Consider the following 23,553-nt stretch of genomic DNA (forward strand, 5'->3'; position numbering starts at 1 on the left):
AGTTTAAGCTTTTTGGCAATAAGGACTTGTGCCATCTGCAGAATCATAAACCATTTTTGTTTTACTTTGCCGTGTCGCTGGTATTCAGAGAAATTAATTTCCACCCCATTAACAGCCTTTAAAAGCTTGGGCCCAAATTATTCCAGCCTTGTCATAGCTGCATTGACAAAATAGATTTCTGCAGTAAATTATTCAGTTATAGATTTGTGTAGTTTTTGAATCCTTAGCACAAGCTTCAAGAGAGATACAAGACAAAACTGGGGTGTATATGACAGAAGACGTTGGACTCTTGGATCAAAGTCATGTCCATCTCTCTGCTAGGACTATATTTGCTCCCAGTCGATCCTCCAGTCCTGGAAGTGATTCCGTGACGGGCCTGTGTGTCTGATTCTCTAACTGGTTATTTGAGATGTTTTCCGCCCTTTGCTCCGTTTATCTGTGCCATCCAGCTGCAGAGGAAGAGGCACATAGGCAACGACATCGTAGCCATCGTGTTCCAGGAGGAGAACACGCCCTTTGTACCAGACATGATCCAGTCCAACTTCCTGCATGCGTATGTGGTGGTGCAGGTGGAGAATGCGTGCACGGACAATGTCACCTACAAGGTTGGTTTCAAGGACAGCCAAAACTGCATTAAGAAAATGTGCCACGTGGCCATAAAACACGGCCCGTGTATCATCACAGTGTACCGTAGGCTGCGCTCACCCGCTCTCCCCTCCAGGTGTCTGTGACAGCGCGGGATGATGTACCTTTCTTTGGGCCTGCTCTGCCTGACCCTGCCATCTTCAAAAAGGTCAGCAGTCGCACAAACTCATAAACTCGATTTCCTTTTACAAGCAGACATCACAAGCTGTCATTCTCTCTCTGCCTTTTTTCTTTACACTTGCCTTCCTCAGGGCACCGACTTCCGTGAGTTCCTATTCACCAAACTCATTAACGCAGAGTACGCCTGCTACAAGGCTGAAAAGTTTGCCAAGCTTGAGGTGAGAAGGGTGTTTCAATGCAACCTGTGCCGCCATAGAAGGGTGAATACCTGTGGTGCGTGTGTGTGTGTGTGTGTGTGTGTGTACATGTGTGCACCCTTGAGCACACACCTGTTTGCATAGGGGTGCGCATCCTTCTGGCTGTGTGCTTGATAGGAAATGATTTCAAATGACAGCGTAGATTTATTGTCATATTACCATTCTCACACAGCAACCACAATGCAAATGAGCTCTAGAGCTGATGTCAATCATCCTGATGTGGTGCTGTCATATCATTTCCATCACCTGCATCCCGTAATTTCAAATGATGTACGAACTGGAATTTTAGGTTTCAAAGGCAGTGTGAGTACCTGCGCAAAACTGACTGTGTTGTTGCTGGCAGGAGCGCACACGTTCAGCCCTGTTGGAGACGCTGTATGAGGAGCTGCACATAAACAGCCAGTCCATGATGGGTCTCGGCGGAGACGAAGATAAGCTGGAGAACGGGGCCGGAGGAGGAGGAGGGGGAGGAGGAGGAGGAGGAGGAGGAGGAGGCTTCTTTGAATCCTTTAAGGTACAGCCACGTCCCTCATTTGACGAGGCGCGCCGTTAATCTGCAACTCCACATGCATGAGAGAGAATGGTTATGACTGGAGAAACTTTTAGGATGCGTTTTTTTCCCCCCTCTCCTGTCTCTTGGCTGGGATTCTGGGTATTCACACATGAGAAAACAAAGCATAGAAAAATTGCAGTATCTCAAAGGACCAGTCCTGTGGCATTTGATTTCCCCACTTGGCTGCGACTGCTGAACTCGGTGTGTTTTCACATGATGGTGTGGTTTTGAGGCTGGGGAGCGTCCTGTTGAGTATGAAAAGCACTTTGCTGTGACTGACAGTGCTCCATCAATGACCATTAGGGTGGTGGAGCAAAGCCCAGTCGCTGAGGCATGATGGTAGGAGCTGTGATTGTGTGTGCCTGATGAACGATTTAATGACCACTCATTAAGGAGCTGATGATGCAGTGTGCATGTCTCCCCCATGGGCAGCGTTCCCTCGCTGTTTGCCTCTTATCTCTGTGTCACTGACTAGTTGTCAGCCATCTTTTCTGTGTTTTCCGTCCAACTTCAGAGAAATATGTCCACCTTTCTTATACTGTCTGTTGCCTCCTTTGATCCATCTCTCCTCCATACCTTCATACACTACATCTGTATAAATGCACTGTTGTCCTGTCCCTCTCTTTTCTCTACCTGTCGAGAGCCATCTTGCTGCCTCTCTTTCTCTGCTTCACACCTCCACAAATTAGATCTGCAAAGATTTCCCAGTCTGTCTTTCTCCCTCGCTGCCTCTAGCTGTGTAGATTTCGCTGTCTCTCCTACTTTCTCTCACTGCCGTCCTCACACTGTGTGTCATCGTCCCCTCCCATGACAAAAAAAAAAAACACTATAGATTTTTTTCCCTCTTAAATGACGACTTTTGGAGACAAGAGCTTCATCCTCCTCTGCCACAAAGCCTCGACCCTCTGTGAACCCAAATTTCTTTCACTCGGCTTCTCCCTCCTGACTATTGACCTGCACTGCCCCTAAGTGTTCAAAAATAGTCCTGCATACACACACGTAAGCACGAACGATGAGTTGACATGCACACACAAGTACACTCGTATGGCCGTATGCACACATTTGTGCCCTCAGACATCAAATATATACTAAAATATTCACACACATTAGCACTTCACAAAAGATTCAGCATCTAGTCATATTATATTATATTATATTATATTAACAAGGTCTGCATTCTTTTCAAGTGTCCCAGTACACTGTGACAGTGACCCTGAAAACCAAAGCAGCTACATGGAAGTCAGCCAACATTCATTTTATTATTCACACCTGTGCTTTTACTATTGTGTCATTTGAAAATGTAAGAAATGTATGAAAGAGACCTAGTGCCAGCACATTTTGTGAATATTCAATATAAATACAATATATTCCCGGTGTACCTGATACACTGAACCAAAGTATTTACTATTATGTACATATTGGTCAACTGAAATTGACTTAATCTGCATCGATCCTGAGCATATAGTCACTTATATGTGGTGTACAATGCTTTGAAAAATCAGTCAGTGTGTTGCGTTTCCACGTAGTATCAAAGTGGATCCACTGACAGTATCTCCTCGTTTCTCTCTGTAGCGGGTCATCCGCAGCAGAAGCCAGTCTATGGACGCCATGGGCCTCAGTAACAAGAAGTCACACACAGTCTCCACTAGTCACAGTGGCAGCTTTACCCACAATCCCGCAGAGAGCCCAAAAACCCCAGGGATTGTAAGTAGCTCATTTTGGTTCACATGATGCCCACCTAACACATACCTTCAGGCTACCTTCAGTATCTTTTCACCACAGTGGATAAATACACATGCTGACTGCTCTAATCCCCATTCTTTCTTATAAGCAGCATTTGAGCAACAGCAATGTGAAGCAAACATGTTCAAACATGTAACATCAAAGCACTTGGTTTCATTCCTGATATTTTTACATTCAGTCTTTCTTTGTGCTAAGGCAACATTCATCGACTGCCTTTTTCATTTTCGTTCGGTGCTTTTAACTAGATTTTTTTGTTGGGAAAATTAACAACATAAAATCACACTCAGCATTTCATTTATTCGTTCATCTGTTGAAAGAGTCCTCATCACCAAATGGAGCGACAAGTTAAACATCTCGGGTGGTGTTCAAAGTAGTTTCTGTTGTCGAATGAATCTGATGATCTCCTTCTCAATGCAAGATGTGTGTGAGCCCCAGTGTAGTCTCTGTCCTGAGTTTTTAAATGAGTGAGCCCAGTGTATCAGCTGTATGACTACCCAGACTCCCTCCTTCCTGACTGCGCTTTTGTCATGACCGTTTCCTCCTCTAAATGTTGCAGCCTCTCTACGCAGCCTCGTATATGTGCATGTGTGGCTGCGGAGTATGCATGGCACCAAGCTGTAAACGCAAGGAGCGTACTGTCCTGTTCGTGTCTCTGTCAAAGATTGGGGTTGATTATGTTTCAGCTCACCCATGGCATTTATTGCACTTTGGGATTTGTTTACTGACAGCATTTTGAATTGGAACTCAATCAACCCCAACTCTGAAAGGACTAAGTTTTGTAAAAGCTGCCCCTTTGGATTTTGTCAGCCCTCTCTGCCCTTTTTGTCCTTCTGAATGCATCACTAAACAGACCTGTAACCCTCAGGGCAGAAACTGCCGACATGCCTGCTACCTCAGTGGCACTCCATCTCCTGCTGTGCCCTCCTGTGTTGGACCCCAGCCTGCTTTTGCTCTGAAAAGCATCTCACTAGTATCATGCCTTTTCTATTAAGTCATGCTGCAAGCTCCTTCTCAAGATCTTTTGCACCTTGCTGTTGAAATTCTTTGTGCTGTGCGCATGAGATCTTATGATGTGTTCTTTTCTTTTCCTTCCCCTTCTTGCTTTTTCAATCTATCATCTCCTCTCTCTCTGCGCTTTCCCTGCCCTGTCTCATATGGCTCAGTCATTGCTTGTTCCAGGGAAAAGTCCCAGTAAATATGGACGCCGGGGCAGTGCCATAGGGATAGGAACAATAGAAGAGGTTCATGTATATTTCTCCCTTCTTGTGCACTTTTTCGTCTCTGTTCTTTACTTTGCTGTTCATTGAAATGTGCAGTTAGCAGTTTAAAATGTGTCTGTTTTAGTTCCCGTGTCTGTGAGAGGTTTTCAGATAAATAGGTATAATGATTTATAATGACATTTGATTAGTTATGGTTTTAATTACAATTTCTTTCATTTCATTCATTCACATAGTAGCTAATGTATTACAGTATGGCTGAAAGGGAATGATCTGTCATGGACTGAGGGATGTTACAGCTCATTTATCTTACTATAAATCTTTCCCGTAATGCCAATAGCTTTTACAGTTAGATGATTACATTTCAGATGATTGCGTTTCCTTGATTCATGTCTTGCATTCCACTGCAGCAGATGTCAGGGCTTCGTGCATTATTCTTTCACAGCATATTTCTACATTTAGGTATCTCTCACTTCAGTAGCCATCTGTGTCACGTACCGTACATGATTTGTGCTGTGATTGTGAAATTGTCATACTATCCCCGTAGCGCATGTCTGACTTTCCTCTGCCTACCCACTGTCAGTCACTGATCATTCCTGGGAAAAGCCCAACCAGGAAAAAATCTGGGCCCTTCAGCTCCCGCCGCAGCAGCGCCATTGGCATTGAGAACATCCAGGAGGTCCAAGAGAGGAGGTGAGAGGAGAGAGCAGAGCTGCTGAGCAGTGAGTGGGCAGTGAAGAGAGAATAGTGTTGCAACAGATGGAAGCAAGGACATTAAAAACAGGGAATCAGCCATTAGAAGATATGCTGTGTAAGATACAGGCTCTTGCTGGATGGTAGTTTTGATCAAGAGGGGGGGGGGGGGGGGGGGGTTATCAATGCCTTTATTTGTTGTGTTTCCGAGTAACAAAACTGAGATGTTACATCAATTCTAGGTTATAACAGCTTTAACAGCCTCCTAGCTCCTGCTTGTCATGCAGTCTGATGATTTCATCAACAACAGCAAACAAAATACTTGGAGCAAAATGTGCAGTTAAGACAAAATCTTGCTCAAAATGTAAATAAACCATTTTTATGAAACACTCTCCACTAGTGGAGATCAATCAGCGTTCAGTGTAGAACGTTCTTACAGTATCTGTTATTCAAAGCTACTTCATACTGAATGAGAGGCTTTTTTCTGGCATCAATTAAATCTTTGCAGCTGTCCAAAGGCAGCTGGACAGACGTGGATAAATCTGTGCGCCGCAGTGCACAACTTGCCACTGTGTATACCCTGATTAAAAACCGCATGCAAATCACACCAAGATGCTGCAAAATATCCGAATACACCTCTCCACACATCATTATTGGTTATAACTCAGTATTCTGATGTTTATATGGATTACAGCAGCTCATCAGTCCTATGTGGCATTGCGTCTTTTGCGACTTTCTTTTTAGCGAAGGTGGCATTCGATGTTTTACTCTTGAAAAGAGTGACAATGCAAACGCTCTTGTGTCACGTTTTCTGATATAATTTGACCATATACAATGTGAGTTACACTGGGAATAAAACTGAAATAGCGTCACGTTGATGCGATCAGATAAACTTACTTAATCAACCTTTTTGTAGTTAAGCAGCAGTTTGTTTAAGGGACACTTGTTCAGTGTTATAACATTCATCAAGAGTTGTCTTGTGTCTTATGTCATATGCAAGAAGTAAATTCACATTATTTTCATGTGTCAATATCCGTCCCTGCCATGAAGCCGGGAGGTGTCACCCAGCACCCAGAGGACACCAGACAGCAGCCACCTTTGGCAGGAAAACAAATCAGACAACTCCTCCAATCACAGCTCTCCAGAATTTCCTGCTACTAAGAACAGGTGACTATTATTCTAATTCAACACTGTGCTACGTATTTTATATTCACAAACATTGCGAACATATTTGTATTGATTGGCCCCTCGGATGAGTGGACAGGCAATGCAACTGAACAATTACCCTCATTACAATGAAACTAGCACTCTGCTCTCATTCTGCAGGAGGCAGCTGCATGACAGTATACGTTACATTTGAGAATTAACTCAATTATATACATGCCTGGACTAAAGCTAATATGAGGCAAGATATTTTCTGGGATTTTGATTTCAGTATTGGTATGATATAGCTGGAAGTAAGTTTCACTGTCTCCTAAAGGCTGAGCTTGAACCAGTTTGTTTGTTGTTGGTATGTCAGAAATATTTTTTCGGTAAGCATTGCACAGCCCTAGATATAGCTAATTTAGAGGGCTGCATTAACCTCAAAACAGCTTAAAAGATTACATAACCTGGCACAGATGCAAAGACTCCGCTGTCACTTTACTTGAAAGTACAACCTGAGGTGCCGTGGAATGAAGCTGACAAATTAGACTCTTGGAGGGAAAAGTACCAAATACAAAAATAGAACAGAAAGTTCTTGATTGTGTTGCCCAGATAAACTCAGCTTATGGAAAGCGCAGGTGTTTGTGCTGCCAGAGTGACCCAGGTGTGTAGTCTGGCAATGTGTTACAGGGCGCCGTCCATCCCCGAGGCGCAGGACCTTTCCCGCTCTTCCTCCAACGCCAGCAGCTTTGCCAGCGTAGTGGAGGAGCACGAGCACGAGGCAGAGGAGGACTATGACACTGGACTGGTGGGTGGAGACAGGCAGGGTGGAAGCACATAAAGCACATATAGGGGAAAAAATGAATGATGAACAGCAGGCAGCTTCTCACAGATGATGATTTGTGGTTCATTTGTCTCACCTTTGCTGCTGGGAAAAAAAAAGATTCTACTTGTTTTTGAAACTGTTGTTTACCTAAACAACTGAAGAAAAGGATAGTAGAACCTTTGATGGATTTCACTATATCCCAGCAATGGCAGGTCTCCAAATGTATTGCATAGTAATACATATTAATATGTTTATCCATTTCCTTCACTTGCCCCATTTTGCATCTAAAAAAGAGACAAAAAAAAAAAAGAGACGAATGCAAATACAATAACGGAGCAGAGCTGTGGTTGTGATTATGATGTCTTACTTGTTGTTGTTATATACGTTGTTGGTTGAAAAAAAAAAAGGAAGAAAAGGGAGAAATGTCTAACTTCCTTTACCCCCTCCTGCAGGAAAGTGTGTCCTGTGTTACACCGCTCAAGACAGATTCATTTGTGTACGGCTCTGCGGCAGAGGACAGTGCATGCAGTGCCAGCCAGGGAAGTTTTCCAGGTGAGTTTAAGAGCAAAGGGCCCGTGTATCTGGGTCGGCGTGCTGTGGAAACGGCTCTGTTAAAATGCTCGTATGCTTGCAAGAGGTAAAATGCACTGAAATAAACTTCAAGAGTGATTGCTGTGAGACATTCGTATTACCATGCGAGAGGTACAGTTGTTGCTTCATCTACCTTCATCTCACGACTCTACACAGCATTCGGCTTTCTGATTGCAGCGATAAGCCATAGCCTGAAGGTGTGAGCAACTTACAACGGGTCGACTGTTTCACAGCAACTGGGGAAAATCTAGATGGGGCAGATGTAAGAATAACACTCTCTGCTTCCTGAGCAATTAATATTGCAGCACCCTTGAGTGATGAACTTCACCTCGGCTGCACCGGTGGAGCTCACTGCCGACAACAGGAGGCAGTGTGTGTGTAGCGAACGCATCTTAAATGAAGTTTACTACTCCAAAAGTACATTGTAAACTTATCAGTGACTCCCACAGAACTCTCCGCTTGCATGGTTTTTTTTCTAGCACTAATGATTCACTCTGAACCATTAATCTTTTGCATGCTTATCCTTTTTCGGCCGTAACAGCTGGCAGCATTATGTGCTTGAGTTTATTAACCATGACAGCCACACATCTGTCGCCTCCCTCCCAGCAGCCTCTCATCTTCAGCAGCAACCGGACGGAGTAAAGACATCAGAGCCAAAAGGGACAGACAGCCTGCTCAAGACAGAGCGCCCCTCACAGGAGCACAAGCACCAATCGGTGAGACAAACTGTGTTGACATCATTCATTAGTGTAGCTGACACTCAGGTTGTTTTACAATTGCAATTACTATTCATCCTGGGAGGGCCGTGAATGTCTCAACCAGATTTCAGGGCGATCCATCCACTAGGCGCTGTGAGGTCTCACTCTAAGCTACAAATATGAACGTCCTGGTGGTGCTAGAGTAAAAAGTCCAGGGATGACCAAAGTAAATAGGATACATCTTCTGGGGACGACGAATGTCTGCTAAGAATTTCACAGTAATCCATCTAATAGTTGTTGAGATATTTCAGTCTGGACCAGAATTGGCAGATTAATCAATAATCAATGTGATCATTAGTTGCTGCCCCACTTTGATGTTTTGTATTTGTTGATATTGACTGTACCCTATCATCTCTCCATGTTGTTTGCAGAACTGTTAGCCACACTCCTCTGATCACTACATCGACGTCCATTTTCAGGTTAGACATAATGTTGACGCCGTATTGGAGCTACTTAATGACTGTACAACTATGAGGATTTTTTTTGTTTTTCTACTTTCCTCTCAAACGTTCCGGCCCTTTATTCACCTGCTTCTCCTTCATGTGTATCCGTCCCATTTCTTCCTCTTTGTCTCAGCATTCCCATAAGAGGCATCTTTTGCCAAAAATAAGCCAAGGGCCGATGTGAACTCCAACACTGACACAGAAGAGGAGCAGAGCTAGAAGCCAGCTCCAAGAGTCTGACAGATCCTCCTCCGTATGTTTGGCATGGATCTGCTGCCTGTCATGACAGACACACAGCTCCATGGACACGTTCCTACCTATGGCCCTCATTTCAGCTCCATGTGGAACCCCGCTTGAATGCTGGAGGATAAGGAAATGAGATCTCCGCACCCACTTCTGACTATCATCTGTCAGCAGGCTTAGCGGCAAGTCTGGCTGCCTGCTCACTCTTCAGGCCAGTAAGCTCTTGAACCTGATTCTTACTGTAAACACTCAAAATGTTGTGTGTCCTCTGTTAAAGACCGAGATTTGAGGTTTAATCTTGTGGCTAATAGAGTGTTGGAAGAAATGGGAGACGGATCAAACAACTGGTGTTTGTTTAGCTTGTGAAACAATGGGTCTATAGAGAGGAGAGTTGCACTACAGAGGAAAATGTTGTTTTTTTTAATGTCAACCTCACATCCCACTGTGATACTGTACATGGGTTCAACTTTGATGTGCCGGGTGTGTGCGTGGCTGTCTGTCCAGCCACTTTTTGTGTTTTACTGACGATCTAATCTTCTTCTTCTGAGTATTCTGCAGTGGATATTTGTTGAATTTTACGACAGCTTCGGTAAATCATGTCATGTTTTTGATGGAGGGAACTTCTGCGATGCTGTTGTTGGTGGCGGTAAAAGCAGTTCAGTAGTTAGGCACCTTCCTCCTAGGTGAGGTGAAAGGTCAAAATTTACCACAGAGGATGCATATGCATTTTTTTAATCCTAAACTGAATTGTATCACAGTAAGTCTGTAGGGAAAAAAAACAACAGATATTTTAACATTACCGCCGGCTTTATTGATGTAACTGCTGCTGCGCCCCAACCAGCAACACGCATCCACAGTCCACACTTCAAGGTACTGCTGTTTAGACCTTTGTCTCCTCCAATACTCTTTGTCACACACCACTTGTTGATTTGATGTCTATGTATGGGTGTGTGTATACAACGGTACTGTGCATGGTGTAAATCTGCTTGCCAAAAACCTCTCCTCTGTACACTGGTGCCATGCTTGACTTAGAGGTGTCGTCCCTGTGATTTGTGTTTTATTGAAAACCAGCCAACATCTCCAGATGCCGTGCACATTGCTGATAGAGAGCCAAATGCCACTTTCCTACTTTACCTGTAAAGTGTAATATAGTGTATGTACGTGACCTGAGCACTACATTTTCAAAGTTATTTCGAAAATGCTGACCTTTTGAAAAACCTGATTTGTTGGAATAAGAATTACACTGTGACTCATCTTGAAGTTGCCTTTCTAATGATTGTGTCGCGTGAGCTGCTTTGAAGGTGGGTCATACTTAAAGGCACTGCGCTGCCAGCTGGCTTGAATGTAAAACTAGGCAGATATGTATTTATTTGTACACATCTGCTCCAAATGAATGGCGATACTGCGTTGGCTCGAGATCACGGTAAACGTGAGTTTACTGTAACAGCTCACCCCTTCTGAGCGGAGAGGCTTTTTCCTGGCTTCAGATTGAAATGAAGGACAAGAACTGATACGTGCAGATGTTTTATTTCAGTGGTGCGACTGAAGCGGATAGATTTACTGTCAATATTGAATTAATGGCAGCATTTAGGGTTTGTGAAAGTACAAAAGGTTTAAGAAACTGGACCAAATGCATATGCAGCCTGTACACTGTATTTGACAAGCTGTTTATAGCTAGAGATCCCTTGGAACAAAGTCACATTTTGCATTTAACTCTATAGAAAAATGACATAGAAAATACACACATTGTGTATTACAGCCTTTTAAATTGATTTAAGAAAAGATACGATATCAAATGACTCTCCTCTGCAATTTGGAGATGCTTGAGTAAATGGAGTGCGCCCTCTCGTGGCTCTGTGTTACTATTGCACATCACTATGTGGTAACATTCATCTAACTGTGCTTGCACTGTAATGCCAACAGCCGGTCCAACCCACAACAAGACTGGGAGTCAGTCCTCAATGTGCTCGATTCAGATGATTGTATTTCTGTTCTTGTCAACAGTCTGCTTAAGCCCTCGTTCAAAGACTTGTTTGTAAATACTGCTTTTCATCCTTTTTGTACATAAAGCCAAGAAAATGTTTAATAAAAGATGAAAATGCATACAATGAATCAACCCCTCCGGAGTGGTTCTTCCTACATAAGTGCTGATGGTTACTGTGCAAGTATTTTAATATGAAAATTAGTGGCAAGTGATTGATAAGAAAATTAAGACGTAGAGATAATGTAAGGCGCAATCACCCCTGCTTCTCTAACTCATCGCCGTCTCACTGAGCGTTTTTTTCGTTCACATCTCCTGGTTCCACCACTTGAAGTCAAACGGTTCCCTGCGGACGTTGGAGCCGCAGTGCACCTCTCCCAGCCGTTTGTGGTAGGAGGCGAAGTCGTCGATGAACGTGCAGCTGAGGCCCAGGCCCTCCATCAGGGAGCACATCTCAGCCTCCAGGGCACAGCATCCGTCCACCTTGGGGCCAAAGGGCTTCGGGATGCCGAGATTTTTCCCCAGGACAATCATGTTCACCTGAAAACAGATGAGACACATAGTGAGACTCACAGTAGTGCTGCTGTTAGCTCCGAGATTTACATTTACATCGTATTTGTAACTGACGATTGCTTTCATGCCTCTTAAAATTGGAAGCAACCTTTGGAAAATTTGCACGGCTGAGTAATGTGTCTGAGCATACCATGTCCGGGAAGAAAGCCACTGCTCTGTACAAGGCCTTCGTGTCCTCCACTAGCTTGAAGAGGATTGGCAGGTCGATAATGTCTTCATCAACCAGGCCTAGCTCTCTCTTCAGTACGTCCCTGTTCCAGTCAATGCAGCTCTGGGAGAGAGCAAGTGGTGTGAAAAAAGATCCTCTGCACATACTAATACTTTTGCTCATTACATTCTGTAACCTTGGTCTATCTTCTTTGTTGGTATAGTAATGTTTCAGTGCTTTACACCAAATAAGCAATGAAAACAATGTACTTGTAGGTCATTTACTCTAGATAACAAAAATAGGCAGGACAAAAACTGAAGTAACTTTCAACATGGTTCTGTCATAGGACGCCATCTGTCCAACAAGTTGATTTGTCAAATGTCTGCTCTGCTAGATTTGCTCTGATCGGTTATAAGTGCTGTTATACTGAAAGGCAAAAACAGCTCATCATGACGCAGTAGGTTATACAAGCTCATAGAACAGGGTCGCTGAGCGCTGAATCACATAGTGTGTAAAAAAATGTTTGGAACTTGTTCATGAGAGAAGACAAACTGCCTCTGGAAGCACCGTCAGCATAAGCACTGCTCATCTGGAGCTTTAACACAAGTGGCAAAGCGACGTGACACGAGTGTGAGATCAGCGATGCCAAATGTCAGCTGGGGTGGTGTAAAGCACCACGCCATTAGACTCCAGAGCAGTAGAAACATGTCTGAGGCGATGAATCCTTCTTTACTACCTGGTTATCGTGATTGAGCTGGACGCCTGCTGCCTGAATGCACGGTGCCTGAAGCTGTAAAGTTTGGCGGAGGAGGAATAATGGTCTGAGGGTGTTTTTCATGATTTAGGCTGAGCCCCTTTGTTCCAGTGCAGGGGAATCCTCATGTCACAGCACCCAGACCATACCCACATCCAATCCCTTTGGGATGAACTGAAATGCTGACAGTGTGCCAGGCCTCATCACCCAACATCAATGCCTCCCCTCACTAATGCTCTCGCGGTTGAATGGGAGCAAATCCCTGCAGCCAGGTTCCAAAATCCTGTAGGAAGCCTTCCCATAGAGTGGAGGCTGTTACAGCAGATTATGAACACCCATAGATTTAGAATAAGGTATTCAACAACAACATATGAGTTTAATGTCTGCCTGTCTACATACATTTGGTCGCACGGTGCAGACTACGGTACATCCGCAGCAGGAAGCCAAATTTAGCTTTTGGATTTTCAGAGATTGAACTTTTACCTTTACAATCCCACTCACCTGCACATAGTTATTTTCAGCTTGGAGATCGTCATGACTAAGTATCTCGTCCACTGTTATTGGCTCTTCATCTTTCAAACCTTTAACCGAAGCATTTTACAGGCTGTTAAGAGTGTTAAGAATTCTGTGATGAGTTTGTAGATCGCAGTAGTTTTTCCACAGATAATATTGGTAAATACAAGCCTACCCTCAAACAGTTTGGCTTGTCCATGTCCGTCATTCTGTAAGCCTCTGAATAGTTTGTAGCCTGCGTCTGGGCTGGCCAGCAGCAGCCGGAAGCCCTGTGCACAGAAACACAAGAGACAAAGATAACACTGACTGTCTGAGAGTTTATACAATCTGACAAAGTACACAGCAGCATCTCAGTATCAGTCATCAACAGCTAGCTGTTTCCTGTCTTCTACTATTGATATTTCACTTAAGTAGTTTGAGTGGTTTTCTGTTTAAAAGGAAATATTTACCTTTCTGTCAGGTGCAGGAACAAAAGTCATGAATTCATCTACATGGCCGACTAAGAGCCAGTCAGAAAATAAAGCAATGGGCTCCTGAACCTTCTGAGCCCACAAGAAGTCCTGAACTACTTTGGTCATGTTCCGTCCTTTAATTGCCCTTAAAGAAAGAAAGCAGACACGGGTATATGTTCAGTTTGCTGCGCTGCCCTACAATAATTAACTGGATGTATTAATGGATGACTCTGGTATTTATAAACCTGGGCCCTATTTATTTATTTATTTATTTTTTTACATATTTTGGGTTCCAAAGCAGAGCAGCCACTCCTTTGGCTGAGGTCAAATGAATGTTTTTGTCAGTATAGTCTGTCAATAGTGTTTGAATAGAAACAGATCGATTGCTGAAGGGCTCCTGTTATGTTATGTTGTCAGACAGTTCAAAGACCAATCTGAGCCCGTCAGTGGCAAAAACAGGCACTTTCAGTGGACGTACTTTGTATTGATTACACTCATTGCCCATTTCCAACTGCCAGCAGAGGCAATCTGCCGGTCCAGTTCCAAACATTGTTCGACCTGACAGTCATTTTGAACCCAAAACATGTAAAGAAAAATTGGGCCCAGATATATAAATACTAGAGTTATCCTTTAATGAATCATAAATCATTCACATTCTTCATAAGTCAGGAACTCATTGCTGGATGTGCTATAAACTCACGTAGGGAAGGCCACTCCAATGATGATTCTTCCCAGGGGGTAGTTTTTTCCGTTCACAGTGACGGGAGGACTAACCTCAAGATTACCAAATGAGTCCAGACTGCTCACATCTGTTCTCTGGGGCACCCTTGTCACGTAGCCAAAGTCGGGACCCTGCGGACATGAAGGTGGCTCAGGATCCCCCTCGGACATGTTTCAGCATATATGAGAATACTTTCCTTTGAGCAGCAATTTTTGTTTTTCTGCAAAAAAGTCCATTAACTAGTTAAAGATGCCTAAAATTACAAACTACAAACCTGGAACAGCGCTAACCACTGCACCACCGTGCTGCCCCATAGCAGATGTGGTGTCACAAAATCCTGCTTGTATATACACACCTTAAAAATAGATTTAAGGTGAGCACAGACAAACCTTTGCCCTTTGGCAGATAAACCTGAAAACAACCTCTTCCATTTTCAGTCTCCAAACACTGGATTTCAAGAGAAAATTGAGTCTGTCTCTCACCAGTAGTTCATTATATGGAAAATCCATGAGGTCTCCATCTCGAGGGGAATCCAGGACGACAGGAAAACTCTGATGAGGTGAGTCGATGTAGCCAAACTCAAGCTCATCCTGCAAATTAGATAATGCGAATTATCGAATTATATTTCTGCAGTCCTTATAGTTCAGTTCTCATCAGAGATTAATAACAACCATTCAAATAGTCATTTTCTGTTTTTTTCTGTCTGTGTTCTGTGTAAATGTGGGGTTTTGTATGAATTTTTCCTTTTTTTTTTGCTTTTCTTTCTCATGATGTGATTGACGTGAAAAACACTGACATTGACGCCATCATTAATGTTCCCATTTTGACTTTGACTGGCTTGTCATTTTTCAAAGAAAAAAAATTTCCTTTCTTCTTTCTTTTTCTTCTTTCTTCCTGTTAGGTTTAATATGAAACCTATGACGCTGTTACTGTAGATAAATTAAACTATGGCATAGCTTCATCTTCCATAGAAGAGAGTTTAACAACTTCCAGGCAATCAAGTTTTTCATATTCTGCTAAAATTAGTCATATAGAATATTTTTAGCCATTAAAGTCTTCGGTCAATAAACCACAATGTCAGAAAATTAAAGAGTAATTTTGCTGAATGACTTCCCACAAACAGTACAGATATGAATGAGAAGCAGAACATCATATTATTGCGTGTGACATCCTAACCTGCATCCAGCGATCTCCTCTGTTCATATACTCATTGCAAATCTTAAGCTTGAGTCCGCTTTTTGAGACAATGTGCTTCATTCCTTTAAGGAACTGGTAGTTATCAGATGTGCTGAGAGAGTAACCACAGATAGAGAAGACGTTGTCATCATGCAATTTCCTTGTCCAGCTTTATTCTATCTTCATATTCTACTAATGATAATTATCCACATATGAGACAAATTAACTTGAAACATAATTTTGTGTGCAATTTTCTTGGTAGCATGAGTTCAAATTAATTCACGTCCACACATCTATTCTCACCATCTCCGTTCATCAGCTGTCTGCTCTTACCTGCAAACAAACACCTCTACAGGCTGGAGGGTGTTGGGCGTCATGATCCACGGTGCCACTCTGAACACGACTTTGTCTGTGAAAATAGGCGTCTCAGGGAGACCCTGTGAGAACACGAGAGAGGCTGCTGAGTGCTGTCAGCTATAGGCTGCTCCTCTTCATATGACGACTGAAGAATAACTCAATATGAAAAACTAAAAAGAAAATCTAAAACTAAGACTTAACCTTCAGGTTTTAGTGAGCAAATTCACTTCACTTCGAGAAGCGTTGAAATGAAAATTCATATTTGACCTTCGTGGTTTGACTGAAAAAAAATCTTATCTGAAGGTTCACCTACAGTACTAGCTTTGTTGGGAGCTTTCAACCAGAACAAAGGTGGTTGAAAGCTCTGAAAAAAACAATCAAGTGGACCTTCTGTTAAGTTATTTGTCAAACTATATTGTTCTTTCAACTAAAATATAGAGTAAAAAGATTATTTTACAACACGAGGAAGTCGTGGTAGGAGATGAAATGAAGATTTAAACATTGTGGATGCCATGTTTCAGATCTTACTTCAGAAATGGGCTCTAACAGACTGAGATTGATGCTGATGAGCCCATCAAAGTCTTTGTCAGGAAACTTGAGGCCCTCCACATAAAAGTTCATCTCTGCTACGCCTCCAGTGTAGGGCACTTCCTGCGACAGGACCTCTCTGCTCAGCACCAGTGGATAGTCCCTCACAAAGAAGTTATACAGAACATTTCCTGCTGAAGTAAAAACGACATAAACAAGGTTCGAACACTGAGGCGCTTAAAAAAAAGGTTTAAAGATAAGAGAACAAAACAGCACAGTGCTTTAACTAGCCAGTTGAAATACATGCATGTTACATCATCCGTTCTCATCCGTCATCTTTACTCACACATGGCATTACTCCCCACTTCAGAGGACCTGGCTCTGAAGACTCTGACACTCTCTGCGTCGCCCTGAGAGATGTGCATGGTGAGCTTGTAGCCTTTTGGGAGCTTGGCAGGGCCTCTGGTCCGCAGCACCATGACAGACATGTCCTTCAGATCTGCACATCCACAGAGAGTCATGTTAAAGTGGCTCAGGTGTGTCCTTCAGTCCTGGACAGGAGTGTAATGGAATCGATAGGGGAGCGTACGCATACACACATAACGAATAACGCCGGGTTTCACTACCAAATTTCAGCTCTAGTGGTTTGTCTACTGCAAAGTCATTTGAGAAGGCCTACTTTGCCACCCTGCCCTCGGCACAGAGGTCTCTAGATATGTAGTCGTATCACACGCCTTTTCCATATCACCACTTTAATCTGCTGACTTTGCAAGAGCAAATATGAGTGGCCTTTTAATGCTGACAACAGATGTGAAAACAACTAATGGTGCAGAAGGGGGAAAGAGAGCAAAAAAGAGAAGTTGTGTTATTTTACCAGACACTTTGGAGACAGTGTTGTGGTCGCTGTCTGGTTTCTTAAAGTAGGTCCACTCTGAGTCACAGTTGACCAATAGGATGGCTCCGTGCCCATCAGGACCCCATTTCCAGTACCCCTAATGGGTTTTCAACAAACCAGACATGAATGAATTTGACAGTTTGCTGGAAAACCTACAGGTATAAAAACTTGTACATACCAAACTACTGAAACACAGAGAATACAGAGAAAAGGTGTTTAGACAAGACACTCACAGAAAGTGGAATGAAGTGGAATGAAGTGAAAAGTTCAACAATGTGACAAGACAAAATCTGATTCACAGCTGACGGCATGACAAGTTAACCAGTCTAAACAAGGAAGCAGAATCCCACTTTAAAATGATTAATATGCGGCGCTGAGTTTGTTCCATAAATAGAACTCAATTCATTTTGTTACACATGGCACATTATTGTTCATCAGAAAGTGAAAGGAGGAGAAAATATGTCCTTCATTAGGGTGTCAAGACTTTGCGCTGCCATCTAAAACTGACACATTTTGAGCTCACCTTGTTAGGGTTGTTTTTCTCCACAACACCATCTCTGTCAGCATCCACATCCAGAGAGAGCTCTGTGGGACACACACACACACACACACACACACATTTTGTTTTAGCAATGTTCCTTTTACATAATATCCCAGACAGTGGTTCATGTCACAGTACAGCTATTGTTTGCAAAAGATACATTTCTATATCACAATTTCTGTCTGTATATGAACTGGATAACCAAATACAGAGCTTTCTGCTTAATGTATGTGTCATGTTTGGATTTTGAAGTGCATTTGAACACACCACTAATGCTCTATTGATGTCATGCTGGCAAAAGAAAAAGTTAAAAGGTTAATAGATCTAATTGCCTATTGTAAATCTTTTTCTTCTTGTGCATGTTGTTTTATTACGCTTTAACTTACCAACCGCGGTCAGGTGAAGCAGAGCTCTTCCCAAGACCTCCTTACTCTCCCCATAGTACTGGAGAGACAGCTTAAAAAACAAAGACCCAAGTCATTTAAATGTACAAAATGAAAGCGTGAGTGAAAATTATGATTTGTACTGTACATGCAAAGCAAAAAGCTCTTGAGCTCTGTTCAAGGTGGAATAGCCTATTTGAACAGTGATAATAATCAATTGAGAAGGAAAAAAGGTACAAATGCTGCCAGCGGGTTGAGTTTGACTTTGATTATTTGGCTTCAGACACTTCTGTTCTGAAGTCAAAGAATTTTTGTTTTAGTGGTTTGGTTTCAGGCTCTGGAAGTAACTACTATTCTATACCAGATATGCAAATATTTTAAAACTACTAATATATCATGATAGTGTTTCCATATGGGCTTGAATCCTGCTCCTGAACGTGCGTTTCCTCTTCAGCGAACAGCTTGTTTCCTGGAGCCGTTAGTGACCCATAACTTGGCACATACTGAAATCAAGAAGTAAGGTTTGCAACATCAGTGTCTGTCCTACTTTACCTTGCTATCATTTTCAGATTCACTTGCATGGCTCATGCTGATGAGTAGCACTGAGTTTCCATTGAGAGGGATGGGAGAGAGGTGGGATGTCGTGTGAGGCGGGGGGCTGATGCTGTACTGAACGGTGGAAGAGCACTTGACGGAGAAGAATTTGGAGCTGGGAGGGGCACTCCTGTGAACAAGAGAAATGGCGCATTTTGATGATAAGAGCAGATAATTGTTTATATACAGGCAAGGAGGAGCACTGACGTATGCAGGCAAACCGCAGGCTTCTATTTCACAACAGGTGGCGAACCAAAGCAGCAGCTGTGGTCATGACTAAGTTAGTCGGTTGGAAAACAGCAAAGCAAGACATGACAATGCAAATAGGAACTGCAGAGGATGTAAAAAGTGGCAGAAAGAGGTCCTAGAAGAGCAAGAGGTAAAATCTCCTCCACCCCATGAATGAGCTGAGTCTTGTTCCAATGGAAGCTTTTCCTGGTATGCGTTTCATGTGAAGACATGTCTGGCGTCTGCCTAGGGATACCTCACTCCATATCTCACACCACTTGATCTCATCGTTAACATATTAACATAAAAATGAAAAAATATTAAATCCCCTCTTTGCAATACAGCTCTGTGAAAAAACACTGCCCAATGGATGGCAAGAATGGGATTTTGTTCTAAAAAGATCATACTCCCATGGTTTTACCAATCTTCAGCTGAACTTTGAATGCATTTTGCACAGATGACTGGTTACAGCCACCAATAACTCTTTTTACTACTGTGGAATACTTGCAACATCCTGTGCAATACACATAGATTTTATTTATGTATATATTTTATATTTCTCCTCATATTTTTATATTTGCATTTATTTTTATATTTGTACTTTTTGTATTTTTTTTTACACTACTTCTGTTACCGACACTTTGTTTCTACACCTTTTCTGCCTCTGTTGCTGCAACAAGTGAATTCCCCCGGTGTGGGATAAATTAAGTCTGTCTTATCTTATCTAAGATTTTAAACCAGGGCCCCCCTGCAAAGCCATTAGAATCAATGTCCTTTCAAATGATATCAGACTTTTATTTTTGGATATTCCAAAAGCCCCTCAGAGTCCTTGGGGTCCAGGCTATTTCCAGTCTCCCACTTTGCCTAGCCTGGTGTCTTGTGTAGGCTGCTATTTGGCAGAATGAGTAGCCCACATATCTTTGGGACAACAAAGTCTCCCCTGTTGGATCGCAACAACAGACGACTGTTCATTTTCTCTCCACTATACAAAACAAAAGACCCAGAGGTCTGCCATCACCAGGATCTGCATGCAAATGACATCCTGCCCACTGCTCTGTTGCTGTGGGCTTACAGTGAAGTTCTTAGTTTATAGTACAATAGCTTCAAACGCAGCCTAACACAACAATCCTGCAGTGATTCAGCCTTCATGGAGAATATAACCACTTTTTGTTGGGGTGTTGATTCGACTTTCTGATCATTTTGGAGGATGAAGTCTGAGGTGCTGTTTGACTATATTACACTACACTGAGGGGCGTTTCTAATATTCAGTCTACCCTTATTGATACAAATGGGTTGGAATAATTCAATATAAATGTGCAAGACTGTAAAGACTGTGTCATAAAGCGGTATCAACACCTCCCTAAACCAGAATAAACAAAAACTGAAGGTAACGTTTATAGAGGTGTACCAAATAAACTGACACATGTCCGTGTGTTTCACGTCAATGCTGATCTGTGAGGAAGTTGAAGACAAACACACAAGACTAAACCAGTCGAAGTGCAAACACAACAGCTGCGGTGTAACATAGGCCCACTTTAAATGCAGTCCTTAAAGCCCACAAACAAGTTGCACACACAGATGAAAGGTGAGGAGTAAGGCTGCAGGTACTGAAGGTTAATGTGTTCACTGATTGGCCAGAAAGCTGACACCCCCCCCCACACACACACACACACACACACACAGACAGACACACCCGGGTCATCTGTCTGTTGTGTCTCTCCTGTCCTTTGTCCGCCTTCCTCTTTCTGTTTACTCATCTTCTCTGCATTGCCTCAGCCCTTTAGTATTTATTTAGACAAGGTTCGTGTTTAAAGTAATAAACTGCAGGCACATTTACCAATAATTCATCAAGCCTAAGTCACAAGTGTTTATGGTAGTTTCTATCTTTCATATCACTATATAACAAAAACATTAGTATAACCTAGTTTCATTATTATTGTAGCTTTCGACGCACGCATGCGCAGCAGTGAGGAGACGCATTTGGGGCTTCTCAGGTGGGACACTGAACATCTCCAAGGCTGCACAAAAGCAGAATAAAAGTAAATGAAGGCCAGTAGCTCGACCTGTACCCGAGGAGTCTCCCCGTCTTCATGATGTTTTTCCTGTGGTTAGTGCGCACGGGCTCTTATCCATTCAAAGATTACGGTGGAGTTTACCTGCATTCAAAGAAGTGCCGCAGGGTGTACCGACAGCACCCAGTAGCCTCCCTGTCTCTAGACATGTCCGATCATACTCTGGAGTTGTTTTTCTCTGCTCTTTCGCAAGAATCCAGGTCCATCAGGGCTGGGAAAGTTTTTGAAATTATAGAGCGGCAGCCCATTATTAGTGGAGTGTATCAGTAATTTGAGACAGGAGAGACTCAACCCCGCAGTGTAAAAGCCTGGATCGAGTGCAGATTGAACAGGAGGGGCTGCTGTCCTGCAGCTCTGCGCGTCCCAACGTTCAAAGGGATGAAATGCGTTTGGCCACAGCAGCATAAGATAAGATTTAGTCAAAGTATAAACAGAAAACAGCTGTGGTGACCAAAGCAGAGCAGAACACAATAGAATAAAGCACATCATACTCTCCGCAAAGTCTCCAAACAAGTTGCACACATAGATGGGTGCTGTTTGTGTATGAGTGTGTGCGTGTGTGTGTGTGTGTGAGTGTGTGAGAGTGTGACAGCCGGTTGAAGAGGAGCTTACCTGTTGATGTTCACGTTAAGCTCCGAGCCCACCACACACACAACGCTTGTAGTTTTGCTATAATCTACTCTAAGAGTCCGGGGGTGAATCATGGCTGCAGCACTCACACACACTCACACACACACAGACAACGCGACGCACTCCTGGTTAGGTGCCGGAGCTGATGTCGACAAGTGCTTATGAGGGCTGCAGGTACTGAAGGTTTATGCCTCTGCGTTCACTGATTGGTCAGAAAGCTGCCACCCGACACCCCCGCCCCCACCCACCCGGGTCATCTGTCTGCTGTGTCTCTGCTGTCCCTTGTCTGCCTTCCTCTTTCTGTTTATTCATCCTCTCTGCGCTGCTTCGGCGCCTTTGTGTTTATTTATCTAGAGACAAAGTTAAAAGATAAAACTTTTTATTGGTCCCTCAGTGGAGAAAGTCTGCTGTTACTGCAGCTCAAGTGACAGACAAAGCACACAGTTAAAGAGATAGAAGGTTGAATAAACATAATATATACAGATAAACCTTATATACACAAAAGAAACATTATATACACAAGTAATACATTAATTATAAAGGAAACATTATATGGATTATTGCACGGTTGTCAATGATTGGGTAATAATAAAGTGCATAAGGTAGTGGTTGTGCTAGTGGTTGGTGCAGCAGGCTATAATGCAGCATTATAGAGTCTGACTGTAGTGGGAATGAAGGACCTACTGATACACTCAGGGTGGATCAGTCTTGCACTGAAGGAGCTGCTTAAGGCCCCCACAGTCTGATGCAGAGGGTTTGAGGTGTTGTCCTTGATGGAGGACAGTTTGACCAAGATCCTCCTCTCTCCCACCACCTCTATGGAGTCCAGGGGGCGGCCACAGACTGAGCTGGCTCTTTTTATCAGTCTGTTGAGCCTGTTCTTGTCCCGCTCAGAACACCCCCCCCTCCCCAACACACCACTGCATAAAGGACCACAGATGCCACCACAGTCTCTCCAAAGGATCCCAGCCTCCTCAGCAGGTATAGACGACTCTGACCCTTCTTATAAAGACAGTCTGTGTTGTCTGTCCAGTCCAGTTTGTTATTTAGGTGAACACCCAGGTACTTGTATGTCCTCACACACGATGTCAAGTCCCTGGATGTTCACTGGTGCAGTGTTGGAAGGTTTCCTGTGGAAGTCGACCACCATCTCCTTTGTCTGCCAGTGTCGTTGGAGAACTTCTGGAGGTGACAACTGTCCTACTTCAAGTAAAACACTGTTGGCACATTTACCAATTATTCATTACAGCCTAAGTAACAGCTGTGTGCTTTGTTGTAGCTTTATCTTTCACACCATTGTATTACAAAGATATTTGTGTGGCCTAGTTTAACTGAGACACACTAGTTTCCCATGTGGGATATTTAATACCACGCCGTCAGACTAGATGAAGATCTGGTTGCATTGAAATGCTGCTGAAGTATAACTATGTGGGTACAATCAGGAGGACGTGCTTACAGAAACATTTAAGTAGTTCAAAAGTAACTCAGAAGTACTACAAGTATATTATATCATTAGATTATTATTTTTCATGCACCGATGTAAAAGCAGGATTTCACTGTCGTAGATATACGTCGTCATTTAAACTATTATGTATAGGACTGCAACTAATTGTTACTTTGATTAAGGATTAATCTGCTGATTCTGTCATCTCGGTTAATCAGTTGACTGTTAAAACTGGATGTGTGGGAAATGTTCAATGAGTCTTCAAACACTTGAAGAAGTGTCTCATTTCTTGAACTGAGAATACGTTTTATGAAAAAATGATGTGATCAAT

At 42.9% G+C, this 23,553-nt stretch overlaps 2 protein-coding genes across 2 annotated transcripts in view; one reads left to right on the top strand and one right to left on the bottom strand.

Moving 5' to 3' along the window:
- rap1gapb (RAP1 GTPase activating protein b) overlaps positions 1 to 11,344 on the top strand; it is a 23,947-nt gene extending 12,603 nt beyond the window's left edge. The window contains exons 12-23 of the mRNA XM_070837536.1: positions 450 to 605; positions 722 to 793; positions 897 to 983; positions 1,366 to 1,536; positions 3,148 to 3,279; positions 5,119 to 5,228; positions 6,279 to 6,395; positions 7,044 to 7,179; positions 7,650 to 7,749; positions 8,395 to 8,504; positions 8,918 to 8,965; positions 9,123 to 11,344. Coding sequence (XP_070693637.1) covers positions 450 to 605; positions 722 to 793; positions 897 to 983; positions 1,366 to 1,536; positions 3,148 to 3,279; positions 5,119 to 5,228; positions 6,279 to 6,395; positions 7,044 to 7,179; positions 7,650 to 7,749; positions 8,395 to 8,504; positions 8,918 to 8,926 — 1,200 coding nt within the window. The 3' untranslated portion in view covers positions 8,927 to 8,965; positions 9,123 to 11,344. The remainder of the gene's footprint in view (positions 1 to 449; positions 606 to 721; positions 794 to 896; positions 984 to 1,365; positions 1,537 to 3,147; positions 3,280 to 5,118; positions 5,229 to 6,278; positions 6,396 to 7,043; positions 7,180 to 7,649; positions 7,750 to 8,394; positions 8,505 to 8,917; positions 8,966 to 9,122) is intronic.
- padi2 (peptidyl arginine deiminase, type II) lies at positions 10,764 to 21,880 on the bottom strand. Its single transcript, XM_070837524.1, has 16 exons — positions 21,761 to 21,880; positions 18,807 to 18,978; positions 18,258 to 18,327; positions 17,854 to 17,915; positions 17,310 to 17,427; positions 16,782 to 16,934; positions 16,436 to 16,629; positions 15,884 to 15,987; positions 15,551 to 15,662; positions 14,857 to 14,964; positions 14,354 to 14,505; positions 13,651 to 13,798; positions 13,377 to 13,470; positions 13,190 to 13,269; positions 11,917 to 12,057; positions 10,764 to 11,753 (listed from the first exon to the last, which is right to left on the bottom strand). The coding sequence occupies exons 1-16, from the start codon at positions 21,850 to 21,852 to the stop codon at positions 11,520 to 11,522; spliced, it is 2,034 nt and encodes a 677-aa protein (XP_070693625.1). The 5' UTR covers positions 21,853 to 21,880; the 3' UTR covers positions 10,764 to 11,519.
- Positions 21,881 to 23,553: the final 1,673 nt, after the last annotated feature.

This window comes from Pempheris klunzingeri, chromosome 2 (genome assembly GCF_042242105.1).
Source record: "Pempheris klunzingeri isolate RE-2024b chromosome 2, fPemKlu1.hap1, whole genome shotgun sequence".
NCBI classification, from domain to species: Eukaryota; Metazoa; Chordata; class Actinopteri; order Acropomatiformes; family Pempheridae; genus Pempheris; species Pempheris klunzingeri.

Excerpts from the sequence above, each read along its gene's own strand:
- padi2 (XM_070837524.1), bottom strand. The coding sequence starts at position 21,852 with ATGATTCACCCCCGGACTCTTAGAGTAGATTATAGCAAAACTACAAGC. Across the intron at positions 16,935-17,309 it reads CACTGTCTCCAAAGTGTCTG|ATCTGAAGGACATGTCTGTC; the intron begins GTAAAATAACAC and ends GTGGATGTGCAG. Across the intron at positions 13,270-13,376 it reads ACAAGCCAAACTGTTTGAGG|GTTTGAAAGATGAAGAGCCA; the intron begins GTAGGCTTGTAT and ends CTTCGGTTAAAG.